Genomic DNA, 27,907 nt, shown 5'->3' on the forward strand with positions numbered 1-27,907 from the left:
GTTTTTGTCTCACAATAACTTTTGGCTTACAGTTTATTTTGTCTGATATTATGATAACCATTCCAGCTCTCCCCTGTGCGCGCGCGCGCTCTCTCTCTCTCTCTCTTTTTTTTTTTTCTGCTTGCATGGTGTATTTTTCTTTCTTTTTACTTTCAGCTTGTGTCTGAGTCTAACGTGTATCTCTTATAGACAATATAATTAGATCATATTTGTTTCTATCTCTGTCTTTCAATTAGGATATTTAAACAATTTGCATGTAATTACTAAGGTAGGATTTACATCTGCCATTTTAATATTTGTTTTCTGTATCTTCAGTCCTTTTTGTTACTCTACTTCTTGGGTTTTTGTTACTTGTTTTCTTGTTACTCTCTTATTTTTTAAATGGATACTTTCTAATGTACTTTTTAATTCTGTTGTTTCTTTTACTGTATAGTTTTGAATATTTTCTTAATTGTTGCCCTGAGGATTACAAGTAGTATCTTGATTTAAAATGATTTAGTTCAGATTAATAGTAATTTAGTAATACACAAAACTTTTGCTCCAATACACCTCCACGTTCGCCTGCCCTCCTTGTACTATTATTGTCAGACAAATTACGTATTTTTATGTTGTAAGCCCATCAGTACAGTTTTATAATTATTACTTTATGCAGTTGTCTCTTAAAACCTACAGTAGAAATGAGTCACCAATTTAAAAATACATTCATCCTCTTTTATAATTGCCTTTACCAATGCTCTTTATTTCTCTATGTGTATTTGAATTACTGTTTAGTGTTCTTTTATCTCATTGGCAGGTAGTGTTTTTGTTGATGTGGCAATGTCTTATATGTCCTTTATTTTTAAAGGAGAGAGGTGAATTTAGATATCTTAGTTGAGTCTTTTTCTAACATTCTGATTTTGTCGTCCCACTGGCTTTTGACTTCCATGGTTTTGGTGGAGAAGTCCCCAGTTAATCTTATGCAGGTTTCTTTATACATGGTAAGTTATTTTTTATCCTGGTCTCCAACTTTCAGTGTCTCTTTGGCATTCATCAATTTGACTATGGTGGTTCTAGATATGGTTCCATTTGAGTTTATTCTTTGGATATTCTTTGGATTTTCCTAAGTTTTTTGAATGTGTGGTTAATATTTTTCATCAAATTTTTTTTCTGTCTCCTACTTTCTTTTCTTTTTTTGAGATTCTTTTTATGCTTATTTTGGTACACTTGATGTTTCCACACATCAAGGTCTCTAAGGCTGTTTATTTTTCTTCATTTTCTTTTTTTCTGCTCTGTTGGGAAACCAGAGTGGAAAACCTCTGTTGATCCATGTTCAGGTTTGCATTATTGTAGCTCAACTCTGTTGTTGAGCACTTCTAGTAAATATTTTATTTCAGTTATTGTATTTTTTCACTCCAGAGTTTTTGTTTGGTTCTTTTTTATAATTTCTCGTCATTGATATTTTCTATTTGGTGAGTCATCACTGTTACACTTTCAGTCTTTAGATATGGATTTCTTTATTTATTTGAACATATTTATAATGGCTGGTTTAAAGTCTTTGTCTATTAAGACCAAAATATGGGTCCCCTTGAGGAACATATTCTGTTGGTTGCATTTTTTCATGTGTGTGTGGCATACTTTCCTCTTTCTTTGCATGTCTTATAATTTTTGTTGTTGTTGAAAACTGGACATTTTATATTATAATGACTCTGGTATCATTACTTCAACCTCTCCCTTCAAAGTTTGTTGTTGCTGATACTGTTGGTTTCTTTTGTTGCATGACTTTCTTGGACTAATGGCTTTCCTGCAGCGTGTGGCTGTTAAATTTTTAGAGCTGACCTCTGAGTCTAATAGTCACCACATTGAGGATAGAGGTTTTTCTAAAGAATTGCAAGTTTGTACAAAATACTGACTGTGTTCTGGAGATGGTGCTTTCACAGAGCTCTGGAAGAAATCCGATCTCTCCATTGTCTACAGTGCTGCTGGCTTTTTTTGGCTGCTTTCAGCTGAGCTAGGGCAGGAGGTGAAATGGGAGTAGCCCCAAGTAAAAACAGTAGAAACTCTGTAGTCCTACTGAGGTTTGGTAGTTTCTTCTTGGATGGGTGCTTTTTAGTTCATTTTGTGGTTTTGGTTAGTTGCTAGAGTTCTGATGTTGATTTTTAAATGTGTCCCTTGTATTCTTATTGTTTTAAAGAAAGAACTAATTTGCCAGTATCCTCTCTCCACCATTTTGGGAGTTGATCTCCCCATTATTCATGATTTTCCATATAATGCGATGCTGGATTTGGTTTACTGGTATTTAAGATTTTTGTGAATATTAGTGATGTTTTTGAATTGGGTAACATCCAGTGTTCTTATGTGCTTTGCAATAGCTTGTATAAGACATTTCTTTGATGGTTTAGTAGTTTTAGGTCTGCTATGGAGAGAGGATTCTGCATTATTTTGTTTTTTTCTAAGTATTCTACTTGCCATAATGTAGTTTTACTGATCCTTTTTTTTTTTATTATTCAAAAAAATTTTTTTAATGTTTACTTATTTTTGAGAGAGAGAGAGACAGAGCCCGAGCAGGGGAGGGGCAAAGCAAGAGGGAAACACAGAATCTGAAGCAGGCTCCAGGCTCTGAGCTGTCAGCACAGAGCCTGACTCAGGGCTGGAACCCACAAACTGTGAGATCATGACCTGAGCCAAAGTCAGACATTTAACTGAACCACTCAGGTGCCCCTACTGATCCTTTGAACAAATACAGCAGCTTCTCTGCCTCAAATGACCATATGCATACATTTTGTCTTATCTTTGTGAGTATATGTAGTGGTACTTTGCAAAGTTTTAGCCAAGATTTTTTCTGTGCTCTTCACCACTTTATCCCCAGTGCCTAGAACAGTGCCTATAACATAGTGTGTTCCTCTTGTATGAATGAATAACATTATCTGTAATCTCTTTAAATATTTCTGTGTACTCCTCACTTACTTTCATCATCAATAAAGTCTACCACTTGCCTCTGTACTTTTATTTCCTTCCTATACTCCATGGTAGGAGGAACTCAGTATTGTTTTAACACTGTAACACTTCTTGCAAGTAAATGTTTATTTAATTAAATCTCTTTTTAGAGCTAGTTCTTTTCACTAATATCAGTGTTATTGTAATCATTTATGTAGTATACGTTTACATACCTTTTGTTCTAACTACTTTTTAGGCCATGGACACAGTCATTCCCTTTTTAATGGTGTTCTGGATCAGGCACATGGCCATGGAGATCATTGCCATAGTCATGATTTGAAACATGGTGCTTCACATAGCCATGATCATGCTCATGGACATGGACACTTTCATTCTCATGGTGAGTACAGGCAGAAGATTTTCAAATGGATAGCCTTCCAAATACACAGAGATTTTGTGTAGATTACTCTTTTCATTGAAATAGTCTCTTGAAAGGGTCTTGTAATCAACTTCCTTTCTAATGAATTGGACTAAATGGTTCACAGGGCTAGTTCATTTTTAGTATATGATGAAATTAACTCAATATAATGCAGTGGATATAGCTTTTTTTTCAGTGAATATATTATACTATATGCCACTATTTTAAATGAGTGTCAGTGAATCAGAAACAATTGTTTTTTAGCAAATGAAAATCATTTAAAAAAAAAATTTTTTTTTTAACGTTCATTTATTTTTGAGACAGAGACAGAGCTGAATGGGGGGAGGGGCAGAGAGAGAGGGAGACACAGAATCGGAAGCAGGATCCAGGCTCTGAGCCATCACCCCAAAGCCCGACGCGGGGCTCGAACTCATGGACCGCGAGATCATGACCTGAGCTGAAGTCAGACGCTTAACCGACTGAGCCACCCAGGCACCCCGAAAATCATTTTTTTTAAAATATGATAAAGCCTTTTGTGCTGTATGTGGGCTTATAGTGGTTTTCAATTTTTTTCATTTTCATTGCAGAATTTTTGATTTGCCTCCTTGTTCTCTCAGAAATCTTGTGTGCTAACTTATATAGCATTGGGTATTAAGTTATAAGGTATTTATCAACTTAATTTTTATTTTTAAATTATATTTTAAATAATTTATCTGTGAAATTTCAGTATAGATTAATATAAGCTGCTCTGAGAACAAGTTATATGCTTAAGTATTATCTGTACTTGCCACATAGAATCCTCAAACTTTTGATTTGATAATTAAAAAAAGTTCTTAGAGATTGAATATTAAGTCCCTAATTTTTCAATCTCTAAAATTTGCTATATTTTTGTACTATTACACTGGTATGTTTTATTTAGTATTTATTTATTTGTATTTTAATTCCAGTATACTTAACATACAATGTTAAATTATTTTCAGGTGTACAATAAATACAGTGATTTAACAATTCCATTTATTACTCAGTGCTCATCAAGATAAATGAACTCTTAATCCCCTTTATCTATTTTACCCATCCTCCAACCCCACCTCCTCTCTGATAACATCAGTTTGTTCTCTAGTTATAGTTTAGTCTGCTTTTTGGTGTGTCTCTTTTTTTTTTTTTTTTCATTTGGTTATTTGTTTTGTTTCTTAAATTCCACATATGAGTGAAATCCTATGTTATTTGTCTTTCTCTGACTGACTTACTTTACTTAGCATTATGCTTTCTAGATCCATCCATGTTGCAAATGCCAAGTTTTCAATCCTTTTTATGGCTGAATAATATTCCATTGTATGTATATATACTACATCTTCTTTATGTATTCACCTATCAATGGACACTTGGGCTCCTTCCATAATTTGTTGTAAATAATGCTGTAGTAAACATACAGATACATATATCCTTTCGAATTAGTGGTTTGGTTTTTTTTTTTTTGGATAAATACTCAGTAGTGCAATTACTGGATCACGTGGTAGTTCTGTTTTTGAATTTTGAGGAACCTCCATTCTGTTTTCCACAGTGGCTGCACCAGTTTGCATTCCCAACAACAATTCACCAAGGTTCCTTTTTCTCCACATCCTTGCCAACACTTGTTGTTTTTTATGTTTTGTTTTGTTTTTTAAAATTTTTAAAAATGTTTTTATTTATCTTTGAGAGAGAGAGAGAGATAGTGTGCACGCAGGGGAGGGGCAGAGAGAGAGGGAGACACAGAATCCGAAGCAGGCTCCAGGCTCTGAATTATCAGCACAGGGCCTGACGTGGGGCTCGAACCCACGAGCTGTGAGACCATGACCTGAGCCAAAGTCAGATGCTCAACTGACTGAGCCACCCAGGCACCCCTCTTATGTTCTTGATTTTACACTGGTACGTTTTAAAACCTTGCTTTCCCAAGATTTTGCTTACATGCATCCTGTAATAATTTTGAAACATTGTATATTCCTCACACAGTAAGATGATTCCTAAAAAATTACTTGTTTAAATAATGGCAAGGAATATGATTTCAGGTATCTTATTGATAATATTTAGAATGAAACTTCTGTATTACTCTGAAATATATTCATTGGACTCTAAATAACTTAGTGATTTGAGACCCACTCTCACTCATGCAAAAACAGGTAAATAGTTATAAATATTATAACATCCTGTTTCTCCTTGAAGTTTTATTTTCATTCCAGAATTTTATACTAATGGATTATATTTGTGTGATTAATTGACCTCGTATTATAGTTCTTGGCAGTAAAATGTGTATAAATTAAAATTTTTTATGTCCTAGAAACATAAGACTTAGCATTTATTTTGGATGGAGTTACTGTGGTTATTACTAAAAGTCAATCAAAATAATTGTATTTTAAAAATTTTGATAATACATAATCATAAAAAGCAATATTTTTCTTGAAATACATATATTAATGAGATGATTTGAGCTCCTTGTTTCTCAATTAGTATATGGATAAATGACATCAGCATAAAACACATTTGGGTAATAGTTCTGTTCCTATTTTCTAGCTTTATAATGTAAGTACTAAGAAACTTTAAGTAGAAGAAATTCTGTTTGTAGCAGTTTCAGTCTATTCTTTGAACACTTCAGAATTACATTCCAGGGTTGCCTGGGTGGCTCAGTCGGTTAAGTGTCTGACTTCAGCTCAAGTTGTGATCTCATGTTTGTGGATTTGAGCCCCACATCGGGCTCTGTGCTGATGCCTCAGAGCCTGGAGCCTGCTTCGGATTCTGTGTCTCCCTCTCTCTCTGTTCTCTCCTGCTCGCACTGTCTCTATCTCTCAAGAATAAACAAACATTAAAATTTTTTTTTAAATAATTACATTCCAAAAATTACGCATTGATCTATTATCAAAAATTATTTTTGATGATCTATAAATTGGCAGTTTCATTAGCTAATCCCTACATTTTATTAAAAAGTAAAGAATTGGAAATCATGTTGCTTACAAAAGGATTTGCTAGGTAGTATCTACAGTTATTACTTTTCTGATATTAACACCAATATTTGCAATTCACCACTTGTTTGTTGCTCTAGAATTTTTTTTATTTATGCCTTTGGCAATGCACTGTAGTAAGATTCTAAATAGGTGAAAGGTAGCCTTTTTTTTTTTTTTTTTTTTTTTTTTTTTGCCAAGGGGAGAACGTAAGTGGCAAAGAAGAATTTATAGGACATCATGGCACATGGATATCATAGTAACTAGTAAAAGGAAATGCTAGGCTTCAAACACAAGGAAATCTGACTCCAAAATCTTCTCTTGACTATTATTTCTGCCTTCAGTGTATATTAAACAGTCTATATTAATTCAGTCTAGAGATCCATGTTCCTTTCATTTCTGGGATTCTTGACCTTTGGAATCCTCCCATGGATTCTCTGCATCTACCTGGAGATAAACTACATAGAAGATCATGTGGGACATTATTTTTTGGAGGCGGGGGACATTCTTACAAGCCTGGAAATGGTTTACCTCTCATATTTCTTTGTTTAATACTCAGTCACATACATCACATAACTCAATGGAACCTGGGAAATGTAGTTTAGTTGTTTACCAAAGAAGTGGGTGATAAACAACTACCCAGTCTCTACCACAGATAACAAATTTTATGTCCAGAAGTACTGTCAGATTTTACATAGATGGGAGTTAATTGTTTTACATAGCCATTATATTAGTATAGTATTATATACCTTCCAAATAATTATGTCAAAAATTACTGTCCTTATCTAGACCTACTACCTATAGACAAATCCCTTGCCTTGATTAGGGAGCTGGAGTTTTGGAATAGTCAACACTGTTGACTGTCAGCATGATTTTTTAAGGTGGCTGCATCTTTCTGCCATCATAGCAGTGCCATATCCAGACAGAAATCATTGTGCAGCTTTAGGCTTTTATGCCTTTTCTGAAGCATTGTTACAGTCTCTATCAAAGCTGTAGTAAGGATATGTCAGCTCGTAGGTACTATGGGCCAAGAACCATGACCCCAGACAAGCTTTCTGTTAGACATGATCAGAAGGCTTATCAGTCCTCCTCATGATCTCAATATTGCTGATTGTTTACCTATATTTTCTGCTTTAGTATCTTCAGAGTAAGTATAGAAATTACAGTATTGTTAAATTTTTTTCATCATAAAGTCTTAATGAAAAAGTATTTTTATCTCTTATCTGTGAAAAGCTTGCCACATCCATTTAGAAGCTGTTAGAAAACTATTGTTTGCCACAGTCCAGTTATCCTGGATGCTGTCCTGGCTTCATTACTTCGACCTCTTGTAACTTCAAGCAGTAGATTTGTTTTGTCTAAGTTTTCCAGTTGTAATATTAGTGTAGCAAGCTGTAGTATAAGGTATGTTACGAGTAGTAGAAGACTTTCACAGTGTTTTTAATTTACTGTCTTTTACTAGATTGCTTAATATAATAATGACCTAAATACTGTGTATTTTTAAAATGCCCATGTCTATCTCCATTCAGTTACTACATTAAATTAAAAAAATAATTTTGTAGGTCTGATGTGGCTGTATAGTCATGCATCCTTCATGATATACTTGAATGAAAAGTTCTCTGAATTGCAAAAGTTGAATCAGGAATTGAAGATATATTTTAAAATAATTTAACTTAACTCTCTACAGATGGTCCCTCTTTAAAAGAAACAACAGGACCCAGCAGACAGATTTTACAAGGTATGACAAGCAATTTGTATATTTCTGTTTTATGAAATGGATTTCATTGTGTTGATCTATCTGGAAATTTCCTTTAAGAAAAGTGTATAATGTAATATTTGTGTCTAAAATATTAGCTTTTCTTCTGATTTTTAAAATATATACTATTAGGTATATTAGCAGATATTCTTTTAACTGTTACTTTTGCCTATTTTCTTAGATTTAATAAGAAGATTAAAATATTTAGTACTGTAGGGGCACCTGGGTGGCTCAGTTGGTTGGGTGACCAACTTCGGCTCAGGTCATGATCTCGCAGTTTGTGACTTTGAGCCCTGTGTTGGGCTCTGTGCTGACAGCTCGGATCCTGGAGCCTGCTTTGGATTCTTTCTCTCTCTACTCCTCCCCTGCTCACGCTCTGTGTCTCTCTGTCTCTCAATAATAAATAACATTAAAAAAAATTTTTTTTAATATTTAGTAGTTAACTATAAATTATACCCATGCCAATGGCTATAGTAACACCATAGTAATATATTTGCCTTCATAGGATGATTAAATATTTTTTCCAAATTCAGTATTCAGTATGTATTTACGTTGTGGAAAAATTTAGAGGAAAAAATGTAATGCATCCAAACCCTTAGAATGTATAACACTAAGAATGATCCCTAATGTAGTTGGACTTTGTTTTTTTTTTTTTTTTTAATTTTTTTTTTTCAACATTTATTTATTTTTGGGACAGAGAGAGACAGAGGATGAACGGGGGAGGGGCAGAGAGAGAGGGAGACACAGAATCGGAAACAGGCTCCAGGCTCTGAGCCATCAGCCCAGAGCCCGACGCGGGGCTCGAACTCACGGACCGTGAGATCGCGACCTGGCTGAAGTCGGTCGCTTAACCGACTGCGCCACCCAGGCGCCCCCGGACTTTGAATGATAATGACATGTCAGTGTAGTTTCATCACTTGTAACAAATGTACTTACTACTCTGCTGGGGAATTTTGACAATTTGGAATGTTATGCCCAATACAGGGTGTATGGGAAATCTGTACCTTCCATTCAGTTTTGCTATGAATGTGAAACTGCTCTAAAAACTTAACTCTGTTATATTAAAATATGCATGTAATGCACAGTGAGACCTTTGTCATATTCATAGGCATCAAATGATGATACCTTACAAAATTTTACAAGGCAGAGAAAATCAATTTTGTCTATGAACTATGATAGTTTGTTTTTGAGATGTGAGCCAATCTTTGGCTCTGAGTTTCCATTTAGACTTCATTGTCAAAGTTTCCAAATTCCCAGCTCCCCACCTTCCTGCTTTTAGTAACTTTTGACTTCAATCAGACTTTCTCAATAGCTCGTGATACAATCTGTACTGCACCTATTTTTCTTCACTATTTCTTGATAGAGCTCTTGCTTTTTATTTTTTCACTGCGAATATGCTCCTTCATACTGAGGAGTTTATTTCAGGAGGCTTAAATGTGTCTTCTAGTCACTAGTTTTCCATTTGCAAAATATATAGAATTGGTTTAGAACAGCATTTGCTGAAATAGCTTGTAATCATGCATATGTAATGCAACTATATCCAATGCTATAAATTAGCCTTGACAATATGAGTTTATTTTTAGTTTTGGAAATCATCACAAGTTGAGGGAAGGGAGGTTAGATTTGCCTTCCTAATTATCTTTTATACAAGCTATTAGGAAAATTACTTTATATTTTCTGAGTATCCATCAATTTCCAATGGCTGCTGCAGCCCAGTAGATAGCTGAAGGATAGAGATAACTGGCATTAAAAGTTTCCGTGTGGCTACTCACACATGAAAACTGACATAACCAAGTTTTTTGGTTATTTGCAGTTTCTTCAGTATGAACTCTGGCTTTCTATATTCCTGGACAGTTAACATTTCAGTATCCTACCAGGTCTTCTAAGGCTTTCAACTTTTATATAAGTTAAACATACTAGTTTAGATTTCTCTCTTTAGTGATTATTCTTCTTGAAACAGTCACTACAAAGTAAGAAGGGCTTAGGAAATTCATGACACTTCCTAATAAAGTCAGTTTTGTGGCGCCTGGATGGCTCAGTCAGTTGGGTGTCCCACTTCGGCTCAGGTTATGATCTCACAGCTCGTGAGTTCGAGGCCCGCATTGGGCTCTCCGCTGATAGCACAGAGCCTGGATCCTGCTTCAGATTCTGTGTCTCCCTCTTTCTCCCCCACTCACACTCTGTCTTTCTCTCTGTCTCAAAAATAAGTAAACATTAAAAAAAAAAAGCCAGTTTTTAGGTCAGAACATAAGATGTAGTCAGGGACTTTTTAGTGGAAGAGAAATCAAGAACAAATGATACTTTTTTTTTTCCTTTTAGTATTTAGAGTCATTTTTACATCTGATCCTACTAAGACACTAATTAAAGAATATAAAGGCTTGACATCACATGTCACGTAAGAGTTTTGAAGCTTAGGTACTTTCAATCTACTTTGATGGACACTTTTCTCCATTTTTTTTTTTTTTTAACCTAATGTGGGCTCGACACTTATTAAATTGTTTGCTATTTGAAACACCCTAGAGCAACAGATTTTTTTTTTTTTTTCTATGAGTATGCTTTGGCATAATATTTTCGTTACGGGAAATAGAACCATTAGCTTTTTGAAGAGTAGTTATAAAGGTCTATATATGAATGAAAAAGTATATATTAAGTACTGAGGGATGAATTATATTTGGTATAATACTTGATATAAAATTATACAGTAGTAAATGAATTGAAGCATATTTTCCTATAGCACATTAAGATTTGATTGGACTCAGTGATAGTCTGTTTTTAAATTATTACAAAGTGTTTTCAAGTTTAATAAATCTATGGTATATACCTAAAAAATAAATGATTTGCCTTCAATTGTCCAGTGAATAATAAAGAAGTAGAATAAGTATTTCTAATGTAGACATATGCTTTTTACATATTAAGTATTTCTTTTCAGATAGAGCAAATGCTATTTTAAAATGTTCTATTTTTAGTAACATGGTTTAAGCTTGTTTCAAGAACAGTGTTTTGCTGTACAGTAAATTTTACTTATTAAAGATCTAAATGTTGAATAACTTATTGCTTTGTTAGTCTTTTTAAGAAATAATGTATTTAAAACAAAAAAAAAAGAAATAATGTATTTTAAACTTACCTCTTGATACTTTTTAATAGTTTAATAATCAAATGTCAATTATTACATGTTAACATTTAGAAGTGGGTTCTGGTTCTGATCCCACATCTGACCTCCAACTAAGATTCTGTGCACAATTCCTATGGAAGAATGAAGAATATACTCTCATACCAGCAAGCAGTTCTCTGATACCTGGAGGTCAGAGGTCAGTGGCTTGGGACTGGAGGTTCCAATCCTCTGATCACAGGACAGATTGGCTCTCCTGGCAGCCAGCCCCCATCCTCAGGTGGGGTCCAAAAGTATGTTAACATTAACAAGAGACACCTTTGTTGCTGTCACTTGGGAAGTTCCAGGGCTTTTCTAGAAACAGGGATGAAGGCCAAATATGTATTTCTTATTATAAATCACAATGTCACAATATTATATCTAGGTTCTTGAACGGTTAGAATATCAGTATCCTACCAATCTAGTTTTTATTTATTGAAAGTTTAAAAAATATATTTACTTTAAAATATTCAGATCTCTACTTTCTTCCACATCAGGTTTGAGCTTAATGTGTAGTTTTAGGTAACAAAACCCTCAGGATAATTAATAAGTACGTATGTCAGGATTTGTAGAGTTATGATCCAAAGGAAATTCTTGTCTCAAGTAGTAATAATTTTAATTACCAGCAGAGGGCTCTGTGTGTACATGTATTCCTAGTTGTAAACAATGCTACTTGAACAATTCTTTCAGCCTAATGCAATTTTTTTCTAACAAATTGTTAATTAATATATGGACTCTCTTAACCAGAGATGAATGTGCTTAAAATCAACTTGTTTCTGTTCTTCTTCATTTATGTTGTACCAAAATACTAAGAATCATGAAAAACAAGTATGATTTATGAATCAGCTATTTTAACCCCTGGTGATTTGAAAAAGTGAAGATTATTTCAATTCCCTATTATTCACTACTAAACAATGAATTTACATTCATCCCGATTTTCTAATTGGTATTTAGTTTTTTATATATATAATGAAGAATATAGTTTTAAGAAATATTTGTATTTTTCACTGATCAGAAGATACTGTTTTGATTTTAATTATGCTTTGTTTCCAGGTGTATTTTTACACATTCTGGCGGATACACTTGGGAGTATTGGTGTAATTGCCTCTGCCATCATGATGCAAAATTTTGGTCTGATGATAGCAGATCCTATCTGTTCAATCCTGATAGCCATGCTTATAGTTGTAAGGTAAGTGTTATACATTACTTTCAGATATTAAAATGAGAGGTGATTAGTGTGCTACTTAAATTACAGATCTAAAAGACAAATTGTTATTATATTGGTTTCTCTTTGGCCATTAACAAACTCCGATGTAGATTATTTCTCTTCTCATCTTCCTATTTTTTTCTGTTTGCCATTTATGTCTTGCCTAGGTTTTGACATTTCTTTTGGGTATTTAGCAATTAATCTTTTTGGCTTGTAATTCAACTTAGTAGTAATTTTTTTAAATCCAATATTCTATCTGTAGAGTAGAACATTGAAAATATAAAATGTTTTAGCTATATTTAGAATCTGATTCTATATCTTATGTTATCAGATGCAAAAGGATGTTAAAGTCTCTTCTACAGCTATTTAATTCATAAAGTCATCTTATCATTGCCGAAGTCTTATAAAAATGCTTATTGAGGTATACATATATCTGTCTCCCAATTAGACTTATAAAATTCTTTAGGAAGGATCTCTTAGTTGCTTATCGCCTACCATTTTTCTAATGTATATGTAAAAGTGTGTGTGTGTGTGTGTGTGTGTGTGTGTGAATTCTCAGTAAATATTTGCTAAATTAGATTGTGTAATATCTCAGATTTATCTCACTCTGAAATACATTTTATTATTTGTTTAATTTTTATCAGAATAATGGAATAATATGTGCCTTTGTTTCAGTCTTGAATTGTTTAATATATTTAGTAATTATATATACATATACCTTGATTTGACTATTTTTGTTTTATTTATCCGTAATAATTTTACTGCTGGTAAAACTTGATTTCTAATGATCACTAGAGGACAGACTATGATTTTTATAGCTTGCGGTTGAATAGAATATACCTAATTATGATGGAATTATAATATTGTAAATTAGTCATAAATATTAATTTTGAAGTTCTTGCCTTAAAAAAAGGATACAGATTTAAATATGCAGCTTATTTTTTACATTTCTTCAAATTATTTGTACCAGGAAGCAACTCTGTTATGTAAAAGTCTTTTATAAAGTTCAGAAGTTTTTTCATCTTTGGAAATCTTAACTATACTTCCTTGAAAGTTCAGCTGATATGTCACATAATTCTATGAAACTTAACTACTGATAGATTTGGTAACTTATATCTGTATCTCTCTATTTGTATGTTCATTTTGTTTTGTATTATAAGTTTTAGTGGCTTTTAATACTTCCTAGAGTAGGATCTTAATAATTGCTTCTTTTTGGCTACATTATTACTATCCTAATTCTCCTATCAATTATTACTTCGAAGAGGTTGGCTTCTCTGTCTCCCTGTATACTTTTCTCCACCCTGTGGCCACAGTGATCTATCTTTCTTTCTTATTCATTTATTTTGAGAGAGAGAGAGAGTAGGAGAGGGGCAGAGAGAGGAGGAGAGCGAGAGAGAGAATCCCAAGCACATTCCATACTCAGCGTGGAGCCCAACTCTTGGGGCTCAGTCTCATGAAGTGTAAGATAATGACCTGAGCTGAAATGAAGAGTCAGAAGCTTAACCGACTGAGCCACCTAGGTGCTCCCACAATGATCTTTCTTAAATGAAGATTCTGGTGCATGGAAATATTATCTTGCTTTAAATTCTTCAGTGGTGCTTTCTTACCCTCAGGATAAAGTCCAAACTCCTCAGTGGGGCATCTTGATAGCCTGTTTACTTCTCAGTCTTTCTCTAACCCTTTCTCAATTTATATTCTGCTCTCCAGCCACAGCAAATTACTTTCAGTTTCCTGAAAATATGTTATGAGCTGTCTGGATTCTGTGCTTTGACTATATTTCCTCTCTCCAAAATACTCTTATGCTGAGTGCCTGTCTCCCTCTCCCCCGCAAGTACATCCATCACAACTGCTCATCCTTCAGATCAGATTTCAGCTCATCCTTCAGAAAGGATTTCGGGATTGTCCACCTCCCAGGCTGAGTTAAATATGCCTACCTGTACCACCTTTGACTGTTCCTTTCACTGCATTGACTCAACAAGTTGAAATAGCCTGTTTATTCTTTCTTAAGCTCTGTGAGGGCAAATTGTTTTGTCATTGTTGTATAGTCAGTACCAGACTCTGCCAGGTTTTTAAAAGTTTGTCTATTTTGGATTTGAATCAAAATAAATTCATGTTTCTTCAACCTTGGAGAATTACTTTCTCTGTTCCCAAATAGGGAATTCTTACTTAGTTCTATTACCATTCCATTAGCCAACAGATATGAATAAAAATACATACACACAACTTTTTTTACTGAAATATAACACATTATATTTTGTGTTATATTTCACACAACTGCACAAATCAGGGGCACCTGGGTGGCTCAGTCAGTTAGGCGTCTGACTTTGGCTCAGGTCATGCATAATCTCATGGTTCATGGGTTCAAGCCCCCACATTGTGCTCACTCCTGTCAGCCTATCAGTGCAGAGGCCACTTCAGAGCCTCTGTCCCCTTCTCTCTGCTCCACCCCCACTTGTGCTGTCCCGCGAAGTAAATACATGCTAAAACCAAAACAAAGCAAAATTGCACAAATCCTTTTCAACAAATATTTATTAAATAGGCCCTGTCACCAGAGTGGTAATAAGATACTGTTTCACAGTATCTTACGTTATAGTTGGAGAGAGAGAGAGAGACAACAAACAAATTAATAAACTACACAAACATCAAGTAGTTATTTGTAGTGTGCAGAGAGTTAAGATAGGATGATAGTGATTGGCTTGCTACTTTAGATTGAGTGATAAAGGAAGTCTTCTGAAGAGGTAGCATTTAAACTGAGATCTGAATGTCACAAGAAAGCCTATCAGAAGAAGAGCATTCTGTAAGGAACAGCTAGTGTAAAAGCCCTGTAGTGAAAACAATGTTAGCCAATATGACTTGAAGCATAGGGAGTAAGAGGAAAGTAAGAGGTTTGAGATAAAGTTGGGAGAGATAGGCCTAGGAAAATGAGCCAGGGTAGGAGTTTGGGTTTTATTTTAACTGCAGTGGGAAACCATAGGGAAGTGACATTATTATTTGATTTGTATTTTAAAAAACTACTTTGGCTGATGTGTAGGTAATGGGTTATTAGGGGGCAAGAGTACAAAAAGGCAGGCCAACTAGAAAGCTATTAGTGTCAATAAAATGAGGGACCATGGTGGCTTGGTCTGAGGTACTCATCTAGGAGTTGGAGAGATACAGATAAAATTAGAAAATGCTTTGGGCTTAGAGCTAATAGAATTTGCTTATGGATATGAATGTTTAGGGCATGGTTAAGTGAGGGAGGAATCAAGGATAATTCTTAGAGTTTCTACATTAGCAACCTAGTGAATGAAGGTGTCCTTATGAAAGAGGAAGGACTAAGGGAAGAGTAATGTTTGTTTGGGTTTTTTTGAAGAGCACTGCAGACCAAAAGTTCTGTTTGGCTTGTGACTGAGTTGAGATCTCTCATTAGACCATTGTAAAGAGATCTCAAATAGGCAATGGATGTACAAATAAGGAATTCTTGGGAGATCTGAGCTAAATACAAAGAATTGAAAACAGTACACATAAAGATTTAAAGTCATGGACTGGCATTTATCTGGCAGGAATCACAATTCCCGCCCCTTCCATTTTTCTGGAAAACATCCTTCTTTTCTGCAGAACCCACTTTAGCTTCAGGGTCCCTTTCAATATAGTGTTTCAAGCAGCCACAACCAATCAGCTACAGTTGGCTTTCAATATAAAGTCTATATATCATTCTTGTCTAAGTTCTACTGATATGTTTATAAAACTTTTTCTCACTAGTTTAAAATATATAGTCTCAAATTCATATAATTTGATTCTTTCTCATTGTTAAACTTTAACATTTTTATCTTTTTCCTTTGTTCTGATGACACAAGTGATTTGATTGAAAAACTCAAGTACTACTGAAATGTGCAACCTATCTATTGAAATGTTCTCATAATCTCACCTCTTGGAGATAAAGCAGAAAACTTTAACATATCTTAACATCATTCAGTAAATGTTTTAGACAGTAAACACCATAGGCAAATACCCAACCTTATGGAGCTTATGTTCTAATAGGGGTTCTGGTCAATAAAGCAGATGAACATACAAATAGATAATGTAATATCTTACCGGGGTGAGTTCTATGAAACAGGGGAAGGGGGTGCTATTTTAGAAGGGCTTGGAAAGTCCTGCATAAAGTGACATTTGAACAGAGACCCTACAAGCGAAGGAGAGGGTCAGGGTTCTGATCAGAGGAAGATTATTCTTGGTAGAGGGAACTTCAGGTAAACACAGTACAGTGGGAACCCGCCTGACATGTGTAAGGAGCAGTGAGAAGGGCAGTGTCGCTAAAGTGCAATGTTCAGGGCACAGCGGTAGAGTATCTAGAGTTTGGGGAGGAGGTGAGCATGGAAGATATAGCTTTGGGTGTCAGCTGCTTATGAATGGTACTTTAAACCATGAGATCAGATGAGTTTTCCCAGAGAATGAGAACTGGTAAAGAGAAGAGGAGGTCTGAGGACTGAACCCTGGAAGGTGGAGCACAGGAGGTAACTCCAGCTAAAGGAGTGGAAAGTGGAGTGGCCAGGGAGATGGGAGGAGAGATGCAAATGCACGTCGTCTTAGGAGCCCTGTAAAAAAAGTGTTTCAAACAGGAAGGAGTGATCAGCCCTGTTATGTGCTGCTGTGACTGATGATTGGTAACTTAGACAAGACACTCAGAAGGGTAATGAGAAGGAAAGCCTGTTCAGAGGAGCTTCAAGAGAGACTGGGGAGGAAAGAAATGGAGGTAGCCGCTGTAGTCAACTCCCTTTTAAGGCTTTTTGCTGTAAAGGGGAGCAGTGTGATTGCCTGGCAGCACCAAGGGCCCACTCTGAAGTTTGGGGTCCTGAATTTAAAGTGAAAACAACCAGCATAGTGTGTTTTTCTCTAGTCTTGCTCAGCTACTTGGTCAAAAGTGTGGGATAGACAGCCAGATTCATCTGGTTTGGGGTTTTGTCAGATGAGTACTGACAGAGTGAGAAAGAAGCACGGCAGGTATTACAGAGGTGGGAAATGAAGATTTAAAGGTGGTAATAGATGCTGAAAAAGAGACGAAAAAGTGAGATTGTTAGCGGGTTGGAGCTCTGGTAGGAGGGTGAGTGCAGTAAGCAGGGGAGGCTCGGGTTGTGAGAGGCTTGAACTTGGGATGTGCAGGTGTAGGGTATGACTGTAGGGGTGGATCCAGGATAAACCCATCATATAGAGGCCGAGTGTGCTGGATGGCTTGCCCACCTGGGTATTTAAACTAAGAGTAATGAAAAAGGTAGAGGTGGAAAGAGAATAAGCCCATGACTACACTTTTTAGTGACCAAGGGGACCTATCCAGGATCGTAGCACTGGTAGTCAAGATGGAGAGAAGGTGAATAATCTGATGGCCTGGGTCTTAAAGGAACTATATTTTGGGGGGGGGGGGGGGGGGTAAGAGGAGCAAAGATCTAGAAGTGGAAGTGATAAACAAGGAGGATGTTTACCTCACCATAAACTCCCGTATTACACGGAGTATGGGAGACAAAACTGCGCTGTAGGAGAACAGTGCCCTCATAGGATAGCCAGTTTTCACGTAGAACAGGAACATGCTGTGGCTATTGAGAGAAGAGGCTGAAGAATTTAGTGAAAATTGTGAATTTAAAAGTATTTTTTTAATAACGGAAACAATTCTATTGACAAGAAATTTGGTATAGAAAAGGATAAGGGAAAAAAAGTACTCATAGTTCCAATAGCTGAGAGAACCATGTTAATATTTTTGTAGGTTTTCTTATGGATTTTTCTTTTATTCTGAGCCCTTTTTTTGAAAACAGTGTTTTTTGTTTGTATTATGTATACAAAATTGTATTGTTAAGAAAATTTGGGGGCGCCTGGGTGGCTTGGTGGGTTAAGCATCTGACTCTTGATATCTACTCAGGTCATGATTCCCAGGGTCATGGGGTTGGGCTCTGTGCTGAGCAAAGAGCCTGCTTGGGATTCTCTCCCTCTCCCTGTCTCTCTGCTCCTCCCCTGCTCATGGTGTATCTGTCTTTCTTTCAAAATAAACATTAAAAATTTTTTTTAATTTTTTTCCAATAATACATAGTCATTATAGAAAGTTTGGAAAATGATGAAAAATATAAAGATGTAAAGAAAAATCAGTCAGGATCACAACACCTAGAGGTCACATTACCACTGTTAACAGCATTTCTTTACAGTCATTTTTAGACCTTTTTTTTACATTGAGTTTCTACTTTATATGCTGATTGTTAAGCTTGGTCACAGTATTAGAGCATTCAAAGGTTCTAGATGAAAGATGTAATGATTTATTAGGTAGCAAGGCCTTAATTCAATGGTAATAAATAAAACAAGGTACAGGGCAACACGTAGAATGATTCATTATTATGAAGAGTCTATATCTAAGGTGTATATTTCTTTTTACATGTATCAGGGGAAAATTAATTAGAGTACACACACACACGTGTGTGTGGGGGAGTGATACAATTTTATTTTTTACTTGATTTTGGGGGGTGGTGGTGCAATTTTAAAATTGTGCTTCTTTCCTAATGTCTCTAAGGCAAGCTAATATTTCTGACTTTACCTTAAAACCTAACTTTTTAAAATGCAGGGCAATTAAAAAAAAAGTCGCTCCAAAGAACAAAATAAAGACATTCCAGTTGTCTATTTTTATGTTAAGAAAGCAAACTTGGAGCACCTGGATGGCTCAGTTCAGCGTCCGACTCTTGATTTCTGTTCAGGTTATGATCTCATGGTTCATGAGTTCAAGCCCTGTGTTGGGCTCCGTACTGATGGTGTGGAGCCTGCTTGGGATTCTCTCTCCCTCTGTCTCTGCCCCTCCCCATATCACTTACTCTCTCTCTCAAAATAAATAAATAAACTTAAAAAAAAAACCCAACACTTAATTTACTTTTAAGTTCATATGATAATGAAATAGTTGTAAGTAGAACACTCTTGAGATGTTTTTCAAATTGGCTAAAAGTTTGCTTAGTTATCCAAAGCTGATTTTGGAAATATATGAAAATTCTTACAGACTCAACAAAATAGAGTATAGAGAAGTAATTTTCCTTACCCTTCATTCTTATATATATTTGCAATTCACCAAGAGCAAAAGAAATAATAGGGCTTCATATGTTTTCTGGGACTAAATATTCCTTGATTGAGAACATGTTGTGGAAATAGACCTCTCTCTCTTATAAGCTGCCCAGTGTTCCGTTTTCACTTTCACAGTGACAGTGATTTCTTAGAAAAAGACAGTTTTTCTCTCAGCATTTTCTAACACAGGCAAAAGGTGCTATAAATTGCTCAGTGAAACTGAGTTGTGCTGTGATGAATTTTGTTTCCCAATGAAAAGTAGGAGATTGAGTATAATAGTTAGAGTGTAATTTTTTATCTTCTGAAATACATTTCTTATAACAGATTTCAGAGTCGTTTTTCTCCCTTTTTCTCAGTAGTTCAGTTGGAATGGAAAGTGGATTCATACTTAGCGTCAGAAATCTGACCACTTAGTTATGGCTTTGAATCATACTGTGATTTATGTAAAAGTGATGCCCTTTACGTAGATCTGTAGCTTGATTTTTAATTCACTTAAATAAAAGAGGTACTTATGCATGATGGGAAAATATACATAAACAGGATGCAGAAATAATCTTTGTTTCTGGTGTGGTATTTTTGAAGCTGTGCTGGAATTTTTTTTTTTTTTTTAATCCATTTTCTGCAGCTCAGAGTTACCACCTTGTAGTGCTTTGTACCTTTTTACCATGATCATATGTAAATATACAGAAAAACTTAAACAAAACAAATTATCTTTTTGTTAGGTGTAAAAGTTTTTCAAGTAATATATTTGTTTCTTACAATTTGAAGAAAAAAGTCCCCCAAATTGTAGAGGCAAACTCCAGACTTTAGAAATGACAATTATGGCCATAAATAGTGATATAAAATGAAAAAGAGTATGCATTAATGAAAACAAAATTATAAACTTGAAATTCTAAATCATAGAAGATCATCATTATTAATGAATACAGGATTTGGAGCAGATACTGATTTTGACAAATCTTGTGGATTCTGTGGTTAAATAGACAATTATTTGTGAACTATATTAAGTAAAAAGTAGCATTTTTTTAACATATAAGAAGCTACCATATCTTCAAATACTCCTATATATGAAAAATCATGAAGATTTTTTTTCAAAAATGGTTTTGGGTGTTGCCTAATAATTTCCTTTGTGGCTGGGCTATCAAACGGTTATAATTTATGAACTGTACTTCTAGGGGGAAGTAAGTAGTTTCTTAAGATTTTAACTTGTTGTTTGCGTATGTATCTGTATTGTAAAATTGAACAAATGGGAACATTATTATATAATAATTGTATTTTTTAATCATATGTAAAACCATAGTGAGAGCATTTATAAATACTAATTAGTCTAACAGCCTTTTTCAACCAGCATTCTGGGAAAGAATGCCCTAAGGCATTCATTTGTTTGTAAGTATTAACTTGTCACCTATATATCTAGAAAAGTATTACTTATGTTACTATCCTTGGGGGAATTCAGAAATAGTCACTCAAATTATTTTGTGTGTTTTTGGTAGTTCAGATTTGGAATTTTAGTTAAGAAAGGGTGGCAGACAGTCTTAGAAATATGAGAAAGAGCAGAGGACGTATAGTAATGTATTAGTGATCACTAGCTAATAACTTTAGATAAGAGAGTATTTGAGACTTAAAAATTTGAGACAAGGGATTATTCTTTTATGTAAAATCTATGATTTTATTTCTGTAAAGCTCATGAAAATAATGGAAAAACTGTGACAAATATAATTTAGTAAGGTCACAGATATAAAATTGATGTACAAAATTAATACCCTTTATACATAAGCAAAATCCAGTCTGTAGATAAAATGTGTAAAACTTGTGTGAGGAAAGTTTACTTTTAAAAAACTCAAATGGGCTTGAACAGAGAGCCTCTTGTTTTTGAAGAATCACCATCATAAACAGGTCAACTCTTATGTTTATTTATGTACTTGAAACTATTCTAATAAAAATACCAACAGATTTTTTTCTGGAGGGTGGTAGTAAAAGTTGATCTTGAAGTTTACAAGGAAAAATAAACAGGAGGAATGGCCAAGAAAACCCTGGAAAAAATAAAATAAAATGTAAAGCCTTTATAATTAAAATAGTGAGGTGCCTGAAGAAGCAAACTAATGGAGCAGATGAGAAAAATCCAGAAATAGATTTATGTGCAAATATAAATTTAGTAAGGATAAAGGTGGCCTTTCAAATCAGTGGGGGGAAGATGGGCTCTCTAATAACTAGACAGTCCTTTGGAGAAAGATAAATTTGGAACTGTAGTTCATGCTATATATACTTGAATGAATTCCAAATTGATTAGAGCTCTCAAAACATGAAACCATGCTAATACTAGGAGAAAGTATGTCTGAATTATTTTATAGTGTGAGAATATTAGGGGAATAACTATGGCTCAAAACTAGAATCAGTAGGAAAAAAGATTGATGAATTAAGTTACAGGAAAAAGAACTTCGGCATGGAAAAGAAAGCATCAAAAGGAAGTCAAGCTCTTTTCTTCAGCAGGGCCGTGGCAGGAGTGGCTGTGGTGCTAGTCTTTCTGAGCTGTCCAACTCCATTCTTGCTGACGCAGCGACACCTGCACACACTGCTGCCATGACTGACCAGATGACACTTTGTGGCACCCTCAAAGGCCACAATAGCTGAGTGACCCAGTTCGCCACCACTCCCCAGTTCCTGGACATGATGCTACCTGCCTCTCGAGATAAGACCATCATCATGTGGAAGCTGACCAGGGATGAGACTAACTGTGGCTGCCTCTCAAGATAAGACCATTACCGTGTGGAAGCTGACCAGGGATGAGGGCATTCCACAGCATGCTCTTCAGGGTCATTCCAACTTTGTTAGTGATGTGGTCGTCTCCTCACGTGGCCAGTTTGCTCTCTCAGTTTGTTCTTTGTCTTTGGGATCTCACAACGTGTACCACCACAACATATTTGTAGGCCATACCAAGGATGTGCTGAGTGTGGCCCTTACCCTCTGACAACCAGCAAATTGTCTCTGGCTCCTGAGATAAAACCATCAAGCTGTGGAGTACACGGTGTGTATACAAATATACTGTCCAGGATGAAAGCCATTTGGAGTGGGTGTCTTGTGTGTGCTTTTCACGCAATGGCAGCAATCCCATCATTGTCACCTGTGGCTGGGACAAGTTGGTCAAGTGTGGGACCGGCAAACTGCAAGCTGAGGACCAATCCTATCAGCCACACTGGCTCCCCGAACACTGTGTCACTCCAGGTGGATCCCTCTTTGCTACTGGGGGCAAGGATGGCCAAGTCATGATGTGGGACCTCAATGAAGACAAGCCCCTTTATATGCGAGGTGCTGGGGACATCCTCATGCGCCATGCTTCAGTCCTAGCTGATACTGACTCTGTGCTGCCATGGGCTCCCACATCAAGATCTGGGACATGGAAGACAAGATCACTGTAGATGAACTGAAGCAGAACGTTATCAGTTCCAGCAGCAAGGCAGAGCCACCCCAGTGTGCCTCTCTGGGCTGGTCTGCTGATGGCCAGACTCTGTTTGCCGGCTATGTGGACAGCCTGGTGTCACAGGGTGGCAGGTGATCATTGGCACCCTCTGGAGACATATGGCAGAGCTTTAGAAATAAAACACTGGTTTTCTGACTTAAACAAACAAAAACAAAACAAAAGTGAAGTCAAAGGTGTAATAAACTGATAAGTATTTGCCACTTACAACTTGAAAGGCTAACCTCCCTAACATAGAGAGAGCTCCTAAAAAAAATTAAGACTAATAGCTGATAAACAAATGGGCAAGTGTAAGTTCATTTAATTTACATGAAAAGAAATAAAAGTGACTTTTAAACATATAAAAGTAGTTCGGCCTCACTCATTAAAAAGAAATGCAAATTAAAACTACCTTGAGACACCACCTCTTATCTATCAGGTGGATAAATAGTCAAAGTTTGCATAATCTTTTGTCAAGACTATAGGTAAAATAGGCAGAACATTGCTGATAGAAATGAGAATGGTATTATCTCTGCAGAAAGAACATTGACAGTATCAAGCATGATTAAAATAAGTTGGGGGAGGGTAGTGACATCAGCAAGATGGCAGGATAGGAAGTGCTAGATTCTCTTTCTTCCTTGGAGACAGAAATTTAACACAACAAACTGACAAAATACATCTGTAGAAATCCTGAAACTGGTTCAAGTGTTCCTGCACCCCAGGCTAGTGGGAAGCCAACTACATGGAGGCTTGGTAGGAAATAGGTGATACTTTCCACTCTCATTAGCACATTCCCGCTCTACCCCCACCCTTCACACATTTTGCGAGGAAAACTCCAACTACCGTATTCTCCCTGGAGAGGAAAAGGAGTTGAACATACTTCCAGCTGGCTTTTGCAGGGTAGGGGGTGCTGCCTGAGAGTGTCATTCTTGCTTGTATGCATGTATGGACAGAAACAGGGTGACAATTTGAGCACCCCTGAGAACAGCAACAGTGCATTAGAGTCTGCAGTACCATATACAGACACTAGATGGAGTCCCTGGACTGTGATTTCGTGTAGCCAGCCATTGGCAATGTTACAGACACACAAGGGAGAGCTCCTGAGCAGAAGCCAGCAAACATCTTCAAATAGGACAGATAACTTGGCAAAAACACATAGAGGACACATACCTGGAAAAGACCTTTGAGGTGTCCAGAATCTCTAGCACGCTGAATAGAGAAAGCCATCCTTGTATGAAGCCAGACTACAAAGTCTGAAGAGTTGGTCGATTCTTCAGATCCCCAAATCCCAACAACAAAAAACAAGACCTACAGAGAAACAGCCAACTATAATATGTTTAAAGGAACAAATTAGATCTCCAGAAACCAAATCTAAAAAAAAGGAGATGTGAATTGACAGGTAAAGAATTCAAAATTACCATCTTAAGGATACCCAATTAAATAAAAAAAAAACCAGCACAGATAGACAAGTAAACAAAATTAGGAAAATGATGCATGAACAAAATGAGAGTATGAACAAAGAGATAGAAACTATGAAGAAGAGCTAAACAAATTCTGCAACTAAAGAATAACAGTACAAAATTGAAAAATTCACTGTCAGGACTCAATAGTAGATTTGACCAGACAGAAGATAGAATCAATGAACTTGAACATAGGACTTTCAAATTTTACTGAAGCAGGGGAGCCCAAAAATGAAAAATGAAGAGAGCTTGAGAGATTTATGGACCAGAAAAACAATATACAAATTATGGGAGTCTCAGAAAGTAAAGAAAAAAAGGAACAGGGAATCTATTTGAAGAAACAATGGCCAAAAGTTTCTCAAAATTAAGAAGAGAAATGGATATACAAATTCAAGAAACTCAAAAGAACTAGGGTAAATCTAAAGAGATATACACTGAGACACATCATAACTATACTGTCAGATGTCACATGTAAAGTGAGAGTCTTGAAAGCAACAACTTGTCACATGCCATGATAACCATGAAGAAAATAGCTATAGGATATTTATACAGAGAGGGAAATGAGAAGTGAATCAAAACATGTCACTATAGAAAAATCAGTGAAACACGAAGAAGAGAGAAAAAAAATGACAAAAAGCTAAAAGACAGAAAACAAGGAACAAATGGCAATTGTAAGTCCTTTCATACAAGTCATACAAGTCCTTACATTTAAAGTAATTACTTTTAAATGTAAACAGATTAAGCATAGCTATTAAAAGACATGGACTGGGGGCGCCTGGGGGGCTCAGTCGGTTAAGTGGCTGACTTTGGCTTTTGTCATGATCTCACGGTTTCTGAATTTGAGCCCCGCATTGGGCTATGTGCTGACAGCTCAGAGCCTGGAGCCTGCTTCAGATTCTGTCTCCCTCACTCTCTGCCCCTCCCCTGTTCACGCTCTGTCTCCCTCTCAAAAATAAATAAACATTAAAAAAAAAAAAGACATAGACTGGCTGAATGAGTATTAAAAAAAACAAATGAAAACATGATCCAGTTTTGTTTTGCTTACAGGAGATTCACTGTAGATCTAAATTTATAGACTAAAAGTGAAAAGGTAGAAAAAGATACTCAGTGCAAACAGGAACCTAAAGAGATTAGAGTGGCCATACTTATATCAGAGAAAAGGGACTCTAAGACAAAAACTACAACAAAAGGCAAAGAAGGACATTGTACCTCGTTTTCAGTTACAGATAAAGCAATCAAGTAGAAGATCAATAAGGAAAGAGTAGTCTTGAACAATACTGTAGACCATTTGGGCTTAAGAGACAAATACAGACCGTTCCACCCAATAATAGCAGAATGCACATTCTTCTCAAGCAAACATGGAACAATATCCCAGGTAGACTACATGTTAGGTAACAAAAAAAGTCCTAACAAATTTTAGATGATTAAAATTACACAAAATATCTTCTCTAATCACAATGGAATAAAACTGGAACTCACTAGCAGAAGGAAAACACAAAAATCCAAAATTATGTGGAAATTAAGTAACATACTCTAACAACCAGTGGGTCAAAGAAGAAATTACAAAGGAATTTAGAAAATATTGGGGGATAAATGAAAACAAAAACACAACATGTCAAAACTTATGGGATACAGTGAAAGCAGTAATAAGAGGGAACTTCATAGTGATAAATGCCTACATTTAAAAAAACTCAAGTCAACAACCTAACCTTACATCATAAGGAACTAGAAAAAGAAGATCTAAACTGAAAGTCAGCAAAAGAAGGAAATAATAAAGATTGGAGCAGAGATAAGTGAAATAGAGAATAGAAAAACTACAGAAAATGTCAACAAAACCCAGAATTGGTTTTTTTTAAAAGATCAACAAAATTGACAAACCCTTAGCTAGGCACCCTAACTAAGAAGAAAGAAGACTCAAATATCTAAAATAGAAACAAAAGAGGAGACATTATAACGTATATCACATAAATAAAAAAGAAATATAAGGAGCTACTATGAGTAATATATGCCAACAAATTGGAAAACTTATAAGAAATGGATATATTTCTAGAAATGTCCAGCCTACCAAGACTGAATCATGAAGAAATAAAAAAATCTGAACAAACCTATAACTAGTGAGGAACCAGTAATTAAAGAATTGAAGCACTAATAAAAAACTTCTCAACAACAGGAAAAAGCACAGAACCAGATGAATTTACTGGTGAATTCTACCAAGCATTTAGAGAAGAATTCAAACCAATTCTTTTTTAAACTCTTCCAAAGAATTAAAGAGGAGAGGAGACTCTGAAACTCATTCTGTGAGACAAGAATTACCCAGGTTCTGAAACCAGACAAAAACAGGACAGGAAAAGAAAACTATAGACCGATATTCCTCATGAACATTGACACAAAAATCCTAAACAAATATTAGGCAAAATGAATTCAACAGCACTTTAAAAGTGTCTTACATCATGAGCAGGTGGGATTTACACTTGGAATGCAAGGATGGTTCAACACATGAAAATCAATTGATGTTACATATCAAATGGACAAAGTGAAAGAAAAAAGACATCATCTCAATCAATGCAGAGAAATCATGTGACAAAGTCCAACAGCCTTTCATGGTGGAAACATTTAACAAACTAAGAAAAGAAGGAAACTACCTCAGTAATAAAAGCCATATATAAAAACCAACATCATACTCAGTGGGGAAAGACTGAAAACTTTTCTTCTAAGCTCAAGAACGAAATAGGCATGCCCAATTTCACCACTACTATTCACCATAGTACTGAAAATTCTAGCCAAAGGAATCAGACAAGAAAAAGAAATAAAGGCATACAGATTGAAAATGTGTAATTATTAATTAATTAATAATTAATCAGGAATTTAATTAATTAATTTAATTCCTGTAATTAATCAGGAATTAAAATGATCTGTTCATATATGATTTGTTCTTCTATGTAGAAAACCCTAAAGATTCCATCAAAACGCTGTTAGAGCTAATAAAAGAATTTAGCAAAGTATCAGAATACAAAATCTACACTGAAAACTCAGTTGTTTTTCTTAAATACTAACAATGACCAAGCCAAAAATGAAATTTAGAAAATAATTCCATTTATTATAGCCTCAAAAAGGATAAAGTACTTAGGAATAAACTTTACCAAGGAAATAAAAGATTTGTACACTGAAAGCTACAAAACATTGGTAAGGAAATCAAAAAAGATAAGAAAAAGGAAAGACTTCTTGTTTATGGATCAGAACTTAATATTGTTTAAATGTGTATACTACCCAAAATGATCTACAGATTCAATGGATTCTCTATTAAAATCCCAATGACATTTTTTTGCTGGAAAATAGTCCCAAGATTTGTATAGAATCTCAAAGGACCATGACTAGACAAAACAATCTTGAGAAAGAAGGAGGCATCACACTTCCACATTTTAAAATGTACTACAAAGCAACAGCTATTATGTGGTCCTGGCATAAAGATAGGCACATAGACCAATGAAACAAATAAATAGCCCAGGAATAAACCTTTTCA

At 35.4% G+C, this 27,907-nt stretch overlaps 1 protein-coding gene and 1 pseudogene across 1 annotated transcript in view; both read left to right on the top strand.

Moving 5' to 3' along the window:
- SLC30A7 (solute carrier family 30 member 7) overlaps window positions 1–27,907 on the top strand; it is an 85,981-nt gene that overhangs the window by 25,358 nt on the left and 32,716 nt on the right. The window contains exons 6-8 of the mRNA XM_086717693.1: window positions 3,170–3,313; window positions 7,988–8,038; window positions 12,258–12,393. Of these exons, the coding sequence (XP_086573819.1) occupies window positions 3,170–3,313; window positions 7,988–8,038; window positions 12,258–12,393 (331 nt within the window). The remainder of the gene's footprint in view (window positions 1–3,169; window positions 3,314–7,987; window positions 8,039–12,257; window positions 12,394–27,907) is intronic.
- LOC147578202 (small ribosomal subunit protein RACK1-like) lies at window positions 21,894–25,958 on the top strand (annotated as a pseudogene).

This window comes from Puma concolor, chromosome C1, assembly GCF_028749965.1.
Source record: "Puma concolor isolate L17-30 chromosome C1, mPumCon1.1.hap2, whole genome shotgun sequence".
Taxonomy (NCBI): Eukaryota; Metazoa; Chordata; class Mammalia; order Carnivora; family Felidae; genus Puma; species Puma concolor.